This window comes from Aspergillus ambiguus, assembly GCF_047715705.1.
Source record: "Aspergillus ambiguus strain CBS 117.58 unplaced genomic scaffold BDV59scaffold_3, whole genome shotgun sequence".
NCBI lineage: Eukaryota > Fungi > Ascomycota > Eurotiomycetes > Eurotiales > Aspergillaceae > Aspergillus > Aspergillus ambiguus.
In genome coordinates, this window is record NW_027395516.1 from 1245556 (window position 1) to 1256542 (window position 10987).

Sequence of the window (10987 nt, forward strand, 5' to 3'; positions counted from 1 at the left end):
GTCGATTGCGTCTTCGCTCGGATAATTACGAGCCCCTACGATCAGTGAATTCCTTCCTCGCCCCTGCGTGCCCCGGTTTTGTTTGGGTTTTTCCCCGCTTCTTGTTGGTCAGGCGCCATCATGAGGTAAGGCCGACTTCACATAAGTATAAGACACTCCCATAGTATGCTTCTTCGCTCCTCCACGTTCTTTCGTCCTCGCTTCCCGCCTCGCCTCGCTCCTCGTCATCTCTCCCTCGCCTGTTTATTCTGTCTGGCGGTGACCTTTCTCCTGGGACTCAGAATGCATCTCACTCGCTACCTGCCTGCTGCCCTCTTGGGTGTCCCCGCCCTGGCTCAGAATGCCGGTGGGGACGATCCCTTCAAGGTCTATACCATCAGTGCGGATAACATCACCGCCAAACTGATCCCCTACGGAGCTCGTCTCACCTCCCTCCTCGTGCCGGACCGCAATGGAGACGTCCAGGACATCGTCGCCGGCTACGATGATCCCAAGCAGTACTTGACCGACACCGAGACCTACCACACCTACTTTGGCCCCGTCGTCGGCCGCTATGGTGAGCTATCCCTTGATCTCGATCCCCGGGTAAACAACAACCCCCGAGCTGACCCTCCCAGCCAACCGCATCAAAAATGGCACTTTCTCCGTCGATGGACAAGAATATCACATCGCCAAGAACGAGAAAGGTGGCTACGACACCCTCCACGGAGGCAAGGTCGGCTACGACCAGCGCAACTGGACCGTCACCGCCCACTCCAAGGACTCCGTGACCTTCTCGCTCCTCGACCAGGGCTGGGAAGATTTCCCCGGAGAAGTGCTCACCCACGCCATCTTCAGCGTCGAAACCAAGACCACCCCGGAGAACCCCAACGGTCTCCCGCAATTGACCAGCAAGCTGATCTCCCTGGCCCTCACCGAGGAGACCCCCATCATGCTGGCCAACCACATCTACTGGAACCTGAATGGCTTCAAGAAGGCCAACGTCCTCGACGACGTCACCCTGCAGCTGCCCCTGTCCAAGCGTATCGTCGGCACTGACTCCATCCTCATCCCCAACGGCTCCCTCTTGGATGTCCAAACCGCCTACAATGGCGCTGCCGACTTCACCAAGGGCAAGCTCATCGGTCAGGATATCAAGGACGCCGCCGGCCTCTGCGGCGCCACCTGCACCGGCTACGATAACTGCTTCATCGTCGACCGCCCCGCCCAGTACGCCTCCGCCGACTCCATCGTCCCCATCCTCCGCATGGACTCCAAGACCACCGGCATCACCATGGAGGTCGCCTCCAACCAGCAGGCCGTGCAGATCTACTCCTGCAACAACATGAATGGCACCATCCCCATCAAGTCGTCGCAGGCCCAACGGAACAAGGAAGAGGGCATCCAGGGCGCTGAGTTCGTCAACCAGCATGGCTGCGTCGTCGTCGAGACCGAGGGCTGGATCGACGGCATCAACCAGCCCCAGTGGGGTCAGCTTCCCAACCAGATCTATTCTCCCAACACCGGTCCGGCCATCAACTGGGCCACTTACCAGTTCGGCACGAAGTAAGTGCAGACGGACTCGACTCTACGAGCTATTCTTAATTCACCGTAATCGCTGAGACGTTCTCGATATCTGTACATTTACTGCTGTGTAAATAGTCTAGTTGAACCAATATCGACCCCGCATCGAGGACTAAAGCACGAGCGCGTAAAATCTAGCATTAGAGTCTTCCTTTTATCGGGTATCGTATCTATTCATATCAAAGACCGGCCAGTAGATATCATAAGATATCATAAGCAGGCGGAACCAAATAAACCACCAGAAACGTTCAACGCATGATCAAGGCCGGCTAAATCGCAGTCGCACTATACAGTCCCACAGATCCACCCGTGGCGTTCCACAAATACACGCTCCGGACGCCATCAATCAACCCCATCCCGCTAGCGTCCAACTGGACCGGTCCCCACCAGCGCGCAAACCTGACCGGCGGTCAGGAACGTGGCCGTGAGACTCCAGGTCCCGGCTCGCACCCGCGAGGCCGTGGAGGAGGTACTTTTCGCGCTCAATCTCCACCATACTCCGGATCTTGAGACTCGCGACGAGACTGGCGCCCGCCCAGGCCCCGAGGGATTCCACTTCGCGCAGGACACCTTGCGTGTGGGGTTTAGAGTCTTTCTGCTTATTCCGACGGAGCTTCTGCTCCACAGGATCGATCTCTTGCTCATCCTCCGCCGTCTCAGAAACAGTTCCAGGAAAATCGGCGGGTCGGTTTTGATCATCGCTGGGTGCTGGGTCTCGGCTGAGACGCAGGTTATCCAGCTTCTGCCTCGCCTGGTCGATGACCTTTCCTCGCACCGGACTCCAGCCGTAGCGGTCAATCAGACCAGCGACGTCATTCAGGACCCGGCGGCGAATACCGGGGATGTGCGACCCGCCCCCGACGAACATCACCCGCGACATACAGGTGCCACGGGCATCGGGAGGCAGGTCTAGCAGGGCGTTATACACCAGCAGCGGGATGGGCTTCTCGTCGTCGTCCAGTTCGCACTCTGCGACGCCCTCGGCCAGGAGGATCTTTTCCACCGGCTCTGAGAAGGTAGAGAATGGGACATCAATGTAGTTCGAACTAGGCTGCGACGGGGACGGAATCGACACCGTCTTACGCCCAAGCGGCGTGCCCTCCTCGTCCGTCAAGTCGTTAGAGCCCGTCCCACACCATGCGAATCGGCTGACGACTTCTTCGCAGAATTCAAAGTCCACCGATATCCCATCCGACTCCCCCGCACTGTTCGAAAGACGGGACAGACGCCTCCCGGTCTCCTGCAACAGTGACTGCATAGCGCGTGTACTCCGTTTAATGGAAATCTCTCGGAATTCATAAACCCCAGTCACAACAGTTTCCGCCCACCCGATATCGACAACCAAGGCCGAGCGCACCCCAGCAGCGGTGGTCGACATGGCCGCGCTAGGCACGAGGGTGATGCTAGGAAACCGCCAGCGACTGAACAACGTTGACAAAAGCGCAGACAGCAAGGGGTGCGGCATGACAGATGGCAGGACCAGAACCAGTCGGGAAGTCCCCGCATCTGTCAAGAGATGCTTGTTGTACGTCTCGCGAATCATCCGCTCGATCTTGTCTTCCACCAGCCCCAAATCGACGTCGCGCAGGTCCATCTTCCACAACTCGTAAGCTCCAGTCCACTCTTCGGGTCTAGCCAGTGTGGGAGGTGCCACGTCGCCATTTGACGGGCCCATCACCCAGCCCCTATAGTCGCCCGCTCTCCTGCAGTCCTCGGGGCCACAACCGACGACGCATACGGGCGTGCTGTCGCCCTCGAACCCAGCCCGGAGCCATCTGGAGCCAAATTCAAATATTATTGCGTCTTCTTCGCCGCGGAACGAGCCAGCGGACGACGTACTGGCGAAGGACGAATGATGCGAGCGGAGATGCTGTTGCGGTGTGGACGGTCGCCCAGATTGACTGTGACGGAAATTCGTAGAGATACTCGGGCTCGCGGAGTGAGTCCGCTTGTCGTCAGTAGCAGACGTAGTCGAAGCGCTAGCCATCACGCTGTCGTGGGTCTTGTGCCTCCCCCAATGCTGCCGGGTTCACATTCAATTCAGAGTGCGGGGACTCGGAGATGGAGATGCCGGTGCAACACGTGGTTCATGCTTTTGATCGCCACGGAAACGGTGAATCGAGGGGCAATCAGTTCATGCTCGGTCGCGCAGCTGGTATAGACGACACGGCGTAGCTCTTGGGATTAACGAGGTCGAATTGACAGGCCGGACGCGCGAAGTCACGGAGCAGCAGCACCGACTGTTTTGGGGGGCCGCCGGATCTACGTCGGCCCGCTGGGTCCAGTTCGCTCGGGCATCACAATAAACAACATCAACATCATCTACCGCCCTCACGCATCAGACTCCCCTCTTGGACGGCACTTTTTGTATTTGGATGTCTGTCTTGGGATGTCGCTGATCCTGTCCCAATGGGGATTCCAGGGTGAGTTTGTTCTGAAATCCCATGTCGCATCCGCAGGAGATATATATCTCGGTTGTAAACCAACAAGCTGACCTGCATCAGGCTCATCAATGCAATTGGTTCAGGAGAACGTATTTCCCTGTCCAAACTGGCCATCACTCACCTGGAACGCACAAGAAGGCCCATTCGCATCGCAGTCGACATATCGATATGGCTCTTCCAGGTGCAAGCAAGCCGAGGCGGCCGGAATCCAGAACTACGGACGCTCTTCTACCGATTACTCAAGTTTCTAGCGCTGCCTATCCATCCCCTTTTCGTGTATGATGGGAGGGAGAAACCCCCCTTTAAGAGGGGCAAAGCGACAAGTGGCAGCTATGGGAGTGCGCCCATCGTCCGCCTGTCCAAGATCCTGGTCGATCTGTTCAAGTTTCCCCGTCATGACGCACCAGGTGAGGCGGAGGCCGAGTGCGCGCGGCTCCAGCGATCCGGGGTCGTCGATTGCGTTATGAGTAACGACGTTGATGCTTTGATGTTCGGCTCTACGTTGACTATCATGAATTTCTCTAAGGAGAGCGGGAGTGGCCCCGCAACGCACGTTACCTGTTATAATATGGGTGAGTCGGACATCCCATCCACCGCGTCTGTAGACCGGGCAGGGATGATCCTCTTCGCGATGCTGAGCGGTGGTGACTATCTCCCATCTGGGGTTCCAAAATGCGGTAGTAAGCTGGCTGCAGAGATTGCACGGGCTGGCTTCGGTGCAGATCTCATGGAGATCATTAGCTACGATGGCGTAGAGCTCGACGAACGCCTGGCTGAGTGGAGGGAGAGACTTCAGTACGAACTGGAGGAGAACGAAAGCGGCTATTTCCAAACCAAGCACAAAGCGGTCAGGATTCCAGACACGTTCCCCGATAAACAGATCTTGTCTTACTATGCCAAGCCGATCGTGTCGACAGACACCGATATCAGACTTCTGCAACGCCGTCTGGTGAACGCGTGGGACCAGGATATCGACGTCATGGAACTCAGACAATTCACCGCCGACGCGTTCGAATGGAACTATCGTTCTGGGGCCCGAAAAGTGATAAGGCTGTTGGCTGAGCCTCTTGTGTCCCACCGGCTCCGACTTCAGAAACAAGCCTCTGCTTTCCGTAACGGTCCTACTTTATCCAACAACCCTACGCCAATGTTGCAGAAAGTCTACAAGAGTCGCACAATCTATAGTACAGACGGAATGAGCGAACTGCAACTTGATTATATTCCAATCGATGTCGTCGGCCTGGACTTACTTGCTGAAGAACCCAACCCACCCGTGCCCTCTCAGGAAACGACAGGCTCGGGTGACGAAGAGGAGGTTGAGCCCGTCGAAGAACTCGCTCCTCCTACGCCATCCAGAAAGGACCCGTAAGACCGGCCCACGCAAGAAGGGTCCCATCGATCCTGGAATGAAACGGGGAAGTATCTTGAAATACGGCACCCTAATGAAGGAGTCCGCCCATGCATCTCAGTTCAAAAACGCGCAGCTGTTCGAAGCAGCTGTTTCAGCAACCCCTACAAAACAGGGCTCATCGCAGTCATCGACATATTCTCCGCAATATATGGCCAGCCTAGAGTCGCCGGTCATTAATGACCTGACTGCTGGATTAACCTCCGCATGCAACCTTCTTTCGCCCACCGATATCAAACGACACCCCATGCTCAGCCAATCCCGCCGTTCTAACAGGCGCAGAGCCGTTATCTCCGATGAGGTGGAGGTGGAACCGGATGCCATGGAAATCCCTTCGCCGTTCGTTTCGCGAAGGGTTTCCAACAGACAACGAGGTATCCTTTCTAGTGCCGAAGTAGAAAGAGATGCTCTAGAGATCCCTTCGCTGTCTATATCGAGAACGGTCTCTAGCAGGTGTTCAGATAATCTTTCTAGTGCCGAAGAGACCCCTTCGCCCTCAGTTTCACGGAAGATCCGAATGAGCTATTCGAATACTGGTTACGCTCCAGATTATATGGAATTGGGAACTCCGTCGCCTACTCCAAAGCGATCGAGCCGCCGGAACCTATCGAGCGATGTGGAAACATCCAGCGAAATTAGCCCGCCTCGGATTCAGGATCTTCTGGAGAAGGCTGCGCTAGATATGCGTTCAATACAGAAGCGTCAGAACACCGAGGCTCCAGCACTAGCCTGTAAAGACCCTTCCGGAGTAGCCCCAAACGAAGGAAAGGCAGTCAAACAGGAGCCAAAGATGCCAGCGAAAGAGCCAGCCAGCTGCAGGCCGGGGAGGCAGGATTCGCAAGCACACATGAAATCGGTCGTGGTAAAGGAGGGATACTGGACGACTGAGAGTACCCCAGAACCGGCACACGAATCGGGGGCTATTGATAGAACAGTGGACGGCAGGTCAGAAAGACGTGCCGGACGGAAGAAGATCCCACGCGTGAGCATAGTAGATCTGACCGACTCGTCATGATTACTACCGCATATTGTCTTGAAGAAATCTTGACGTTGAAGCCCTGAGAATCGTTATTGGCCTTGCGTTTGGCGTTGGTGGATGGACTATGGTATATAGGAAGCTTAGTAGCCATATTGGCATAATCACATATCTCATGATCATACAACAGAATACTACCTACATCGAAGCATGTACCGATGAAAAGAAACGCTGAGCTGAGAGGGAGAAGCCGAAACAGAGATGAACGCCTTTATCGGAACCAGGAGACAACAAATATCTAAGGAGGCCCCTTCATTCTATTCCAATGTCACATCCCAAGAAGACCCTTGGCTGGTAAATTAACAAAGCAATGGCCGAACAAAGGAAAAGTGAACGCCTGGATATACTACCGCTGCTTAACCGAAAACTTTCAAAAAGCCCCAGAGACCGATTCCACTCAGAACGGGAATAGTGAAATTGTCATCCCACCCCAGGAGATCCAGGAATTCACTTCCGGCAGCGACAACGCCGGATACCACACTCATAACGCTGAGAGCCAGGGGACCCGTGACGACACCCGTCGTGGAGTCGGCAGACCAGCCAATGAGGTTCTTGACGCATGTTGGGATCAGGTTCAGACGGCCAGTGAACATGAAAGAACCTTCCGGGTCGTTGGGGAACGTGCCAACGTGCGGCACGAAGTAGCCCCAGAAGGCGGCGGCGGTGCAAACACCCACCAGCCACGCGCTGAGGGTGCCGGCGAAGCTCTTTCCCTTGCGCAAGGAGAAGGTGTAGCGGCCATAAAGGCGGCCGAAGGTGGAGGCGGCGGTGTCACACCAGCTGAGGAGAAGCACGCCCATAACACCAACATCTTTGGGGAAGAAGCGTAGCACGGCATAGGCGCCCAGCAAGTACCAGATCACCCCGTTGTATCCCGACACTTCGGTCTCCCGCATCAACGCGCCAACGCAGCGGATGTAGACTTTGTTGACTGTTTCGGAGCGATGGCGGATAATGTCCGTCGTCGCAATGGGTACGAGAGCCGTGAACAACCACGGGGTGATCTGCAGGGGTTGGATGCCGCGGCTGTACAGGTGGAGAGTGAGGAAGCCGATCGATACGTGAAGCAGCTTGCGGGGGATCTCGTGGCGGTGAATGAAGTTGCGGTATCGGGTGTGGAGTGGAATCAGGCCCATTGGAGACGGAGATCGGGAGATATCAGGTATAACACCGCCAGGTACGGCGAGTGGTGATAGGAAGCCGTTGGAGGCTGCGTGGCCGTTTGTCTTTGGCGTGTGATCCTCCTTGACTGGAGTCTTGGGATTAGACCGCCGGGTCGATCTGCGTGATGATCCAGGACTTCGAGGCCGAGTGCGCGAGCGCTTCGATGCTGGCTCGTCCCTTAGATCCTCGAATACATCCCTCTGACGTTGTCGCCGAGCTGCGGATCGTGTTGTCGGTGCAGAGTAATCATCCCGCGAGCTGGATCGTCCCCCCGAGGGCGCAGGAGATGGGGAAATGACCCGAGGAGTCTCGGGGATGGCCGGCGGTGGTGGTGACATGTCGACGGGGTGTCGTGTGACGAGCGGAGGGAGAACGGGAGAGAGAACCAGACCGGATACAGGGCGCTGAATCCAATACGGATCTGTACAGGCCAGTAAGGCAGGGACGAGGAGAGAATCTCCTTGTAACGACGGAATCGTGGGCGACGGGAATCTACCGAAGACAGTGGGAGGACGAGGAGAGCAGTGCGGTGGAGAGAATGCGCATGCCGGACTGATGTCAGAGAACGATCATCGACGCAGCACAGCCTCAAGGAGAGATCGGAGGGGTCGCTGATCGCGCAACAACGGGCGATACCTGGCGAAGAGCGATATGGCGAGGGTTCGGCTGGAAAGAAGAGAACGCTCGTGATGCAGTAAATAAAATCGCTTCCGCCCAATCCGGAGCGCCATCACGTGGCTCACCGCCCGCGGTATCTAATCTTTTCTTTCTGATAAGCTTCATTTTTTTCTTTCCTTGCGAGAATCCAACGCACCCTTAAACATGGCCCCCAAACCCCCCGCTGGTACCTCCTCGCGAGCCTGGGAGGCCGTCTCTCCCTCGCTCTCTGAGTGGGTGCTGGACGCCGTCGCTTCGTGGGGTTTCTCGAAAATGACTCCGGTGCAGGCCTCGGCGATCCCGCTGTTCATGGCCCACAAGGATGTGGTGGTCGAAGCCGTCACTGGGAGTGGAAAGACGCTTTCTTTCCTGGTGCCTGTTGTCGAAAAGCTCCTGCGGCTGGAGGAACCCATCAAGAAGCACCATATCGGTGCAATCGTCATCTCCCCTACCAGGTACCTCATCTCCAGACTCGGAGTATGGAAGCTCGCGCTGACACGGGATATAGAGAACTCGCATCCCAGATCCACCAAGTGCTTCTGTCCCTCCTTGCGTTTCATCCTCCATCTGCCGCCGCGATCAATCCCCCAGGAGAAAATGATGCGACCCGAGAAAAATTCCCCTCCTCGACGCTGAAGGTCGTCCCGCAGCTACTTCTCGGAGGGTCGACAACGCCCGCCGAAGACCTGAGCTATTTCCTCAAGCACTCCCCGAACGTGTTGATTTCCACCCCGGGACGTCTCCTGGAGCTCCTCTCCTCGCCCCATGTTCACTGCCCCCAATCGTCGTTTGAAATGCTGGTCTTGGATGAGGCAGACCGTCTGCTGGACCTCGGATTCAAAGAAACCCTACAGAACATACTACGAAGACTCCCCAAGCAAAGACGAACGGGATTGTTCAGTGCCAGTATCAGCGAGGCGGTCGATCAGATTGTCCGGGTTGGACTACGGAACCCCGTCAAGGTCCTGGTGAAAGTAAAGGGCACCTCCGGGGTGCAGGACAAGCGCACCCCGGCCAGCCTCCAAATGACGTACCTCACGACACCGCCGGCACACAAATTCCTCACCCTACGACCAATCCTGACCTCTCTCGAGCCAACTCCCCAAAAAACTATCTTCTTCGTTTCAACCTGTTCCGGCGTGGACTATCTCTCCGCCATCCTGCCTTTACTGCTAGGGGACGATTTCCAGCTCATCCCGCTGCACGGGAAACACCCGGCAAACGTCCGCCAGAAGAATTTCAACCGCTTCATCAACGCCCACACGCCCTCCATCCTCCTGACAACGGACGTGGCGTCTCGTGGGCTCGATATCCCGTCCGTCGACCTCGTTGTCCAGATCGACCCCCCGTCCGACCCCAAGACGTTCATCCATCGCTGTGGCCGAGCCGGCCGAGCCGGCCGCCGGGGCGTGAGTGTCGTTCTGCTGCACCCAGGACGCGAAGAAGACTACGTCTCGTTCCTAGAAGTCCGCAAAACTCCCGTCACGCCCTTCCCCCACGCCATCTCGATCCCGGACTCCGAGGCGTCGACAGCCACCGAGGCCGCGCGCGAAATCGTCAAGCAAGACCGCGCTCTCCACGATCGCGGCCAGAAGGCCTTCGTCAGCTGGCTCCGAAGCTATAGCAAACACCAGGCAAGCAGCATCTTCCGTGTTGCGGACCTGGACTGGGAGGCCCTCGGGCGCGCATGGGGGTTGTTGAAACTCCCGAAGATGCCGGAATTGAGAAACTTCACGGGGGATCGCACTTTGGGTGTCGATCTCGATTGGGATAACTATGCATACAAGGATAAGCAGCGAGAAAAGCGCCGTAAGGAAGTCCTTCAGGAAAGCGCGGAGTCGGGCGCCGCGCAGCAGACATCCACCAAGCGACGAGCCAGCGAGAGCGTTGCCTGGAGCAACAAGGTTGACCAGAAGAACAAGAAGCAAAAGCGACGGGAACAGAAGCATCTCCGACAGGAGAAGAGCCGGTGGGAGAGGATGAGCGAGGAGGAGAAGCAGAAGGCACGGGAGACGGAGAAGATGGTCGAAGAGATCCGACTGAAGAACGAGGAGGAACGGCAGCTCAGGAGGGCTGCAAAAGCGGCCACCAAGACCGCTGATAACGACGGTGACGACGACGAATTCGAAGGGTTCGATTAAACTCTTTATTTCCCTTCTGACCTGTATCTATTATATTATATCATACCCTATTCTGAATAGAGACGAGAACTATCGCACATATCTTCGTTCCGCAGTACTAATCATGCCATATATCCTATGCCTCCACCTTCGACTTGGAAGTTCCCCTATCCAACTCGTGTACAGCCGTCATCTTTATCTCATGAATCAACCCGTGCATCGTAATCTTCTCTTTCGACTCGACTTCTCCGGGATTCTCTCTCGCTACAACGGACTCACTCGTCCCAGAAGAAGCAGATGCCGTAGAAACAGCGACTATCACCTCCGTAGACCGCCCTGGACTGTCCACAGTCACACTCCTCGGTGGCAGCGGGCGATTACTCGCCAACGCAGAGCGCTTATGATCTCTATAGAGCAAATCGAGACAGCGCTGTTTGGGCTTCACCCACGAAGTAGACGACGATTCTCCGGAAGCTTTCTTCTCTCTGTAACAGTCTGGGTCCGGCGAGACATAAGGACTTCTGACCATTCTCTGCGACCCAAACGATGTCAATGGAGGATGTAGGGGGCGGCCGCAACATCGAGCGCAGTATCG

The 10987-nt window shown here is 56.3% G+C and overlaps 5 protein-coding genes across 5 annotated transcripts; 3 read left to right on the plus strand and 2 right to left on the minus strand.

Annotated features, from left to right (window-relative positions):
* Positions 1-282: 282 nt before the first annotated feature.
* BDV59DRAFT_191017 (aldose epimerase family protein) lies at positions 283-1549 on the plus strand (the record flags this gene model as incomplete). Its single annotated transcript, XM_073691839.1, has 2 exons — positions 283-556; positions 618-1549. The coding sequence occupies 2 exons, from the start codon at positions 283-285 to the stop codon at positions 1547-1549; spliced, it is 1206 nt and encodes a 401-aa protein (XP_073552069.1).
* Positions 1550-1660: 111 nt separating this feature from the next.
* BDV59DRAFT_87819 (putative actin-related protein RO7) lies at positions 1661-3761 on the minus strand. Its single transcript, XM_073697260.1, has one exon. The coding sequence runs from the start codon at positions 3548-3550 to the stop codon at positions 1910-1912; it is 1641 nt and encodes a 546-aa protein (XP_073552070.1). The 5' UTR covers positions 3551-3761; the 3' UTR covers positions 1661-1909.
* Positions 3762-3972: 211 nt separating this feature from the next.
* On the plus strand, positions 3973-6430 carry BDV59DRAFT_191034 (crossover junction endodeoxyribonuclease; the record flags this gene model as incomplete). Its single annotated transcript, XM_073691841.1, has 4 exons — positions 3973-3986; positions 4068-5372; positions 5428-5754; positions 5890-6430. The coding sequence occupies 4 exons, from the start codon at positions 3973-3975 to the stop codon at positions 6428-6430; spliced, it is 2187 nt and encodes a 728-aa protein (XP_073552071.1).
* Positions 6431-6587: 157 nt separating this feature from the next.
* Positions 6588-8292, minus strand: BDV59DRAFT_170292 (diacylglycerol/polyprenol kinase family protein). The gene has a single exon (XM_073688387.1). The coding sequence runs from the start codon at positions 7951-7953 to the stop codon at positions 6808-6810; it is 1146 nt and encodes a 381-aa protein (XP_073552072.1). The 5' UTR covers positions 7954-8292; the 3' UTR covers positions 6588-6807.
* A 130-nt stretch (positions 8293-8422) lies between these two features.
* spb4 (ATP-dependent RNA helicase SPB4) lies at positions 8423-10491 on the plus strand. The gene is made up of 2 exons (XM_073688388.1): positions 8423-8727; positions 8781-10491. The coding sequence occupies exons 1-2, from the start codon at positions 8438-8440 to the stop codon at positions 10411-10413; spliced, it is 1923 nt and encodes a 640-aa protein (XP_073552073.1). The 5' UTR covers positions 8423-8437; the 3' UTR covers positions 10414-10491.
* The last annotated feature ends 496 nt before the right edge of the window (positions 10492-10987 follow it).

Coding starts and splice junctions, on each gene's coding strand:
- BDV59DRAFT_87819 (XM_073697260.1), bottom strand. CDS start 3,550: ATGGCTAGCGCTTCGACTACGTCTGCTACTGACGACAAGCGGACTCAC.
- BDV59DRAFT_170292 (XM_073688387.1), bottom strand. CDS start 7,953: ATGTCACCACCACCGCCGGCCATCCCCGAGACTCCTCGGGTCATTTCC.
- spb4 (XM_073688388.1), top strand. CDS start 8,438: ATGGCCCCCAAACCCCCCGCTGGTACCTCCTCGCGAGCCTGGGAGGCC. Junction 8,728..8,780: donor ATCGTCATCTCCCCTACCAG/GTACCTCATCTC, acceptor CACGGGATATAG/AGAACTCGCATCCCAGATCC.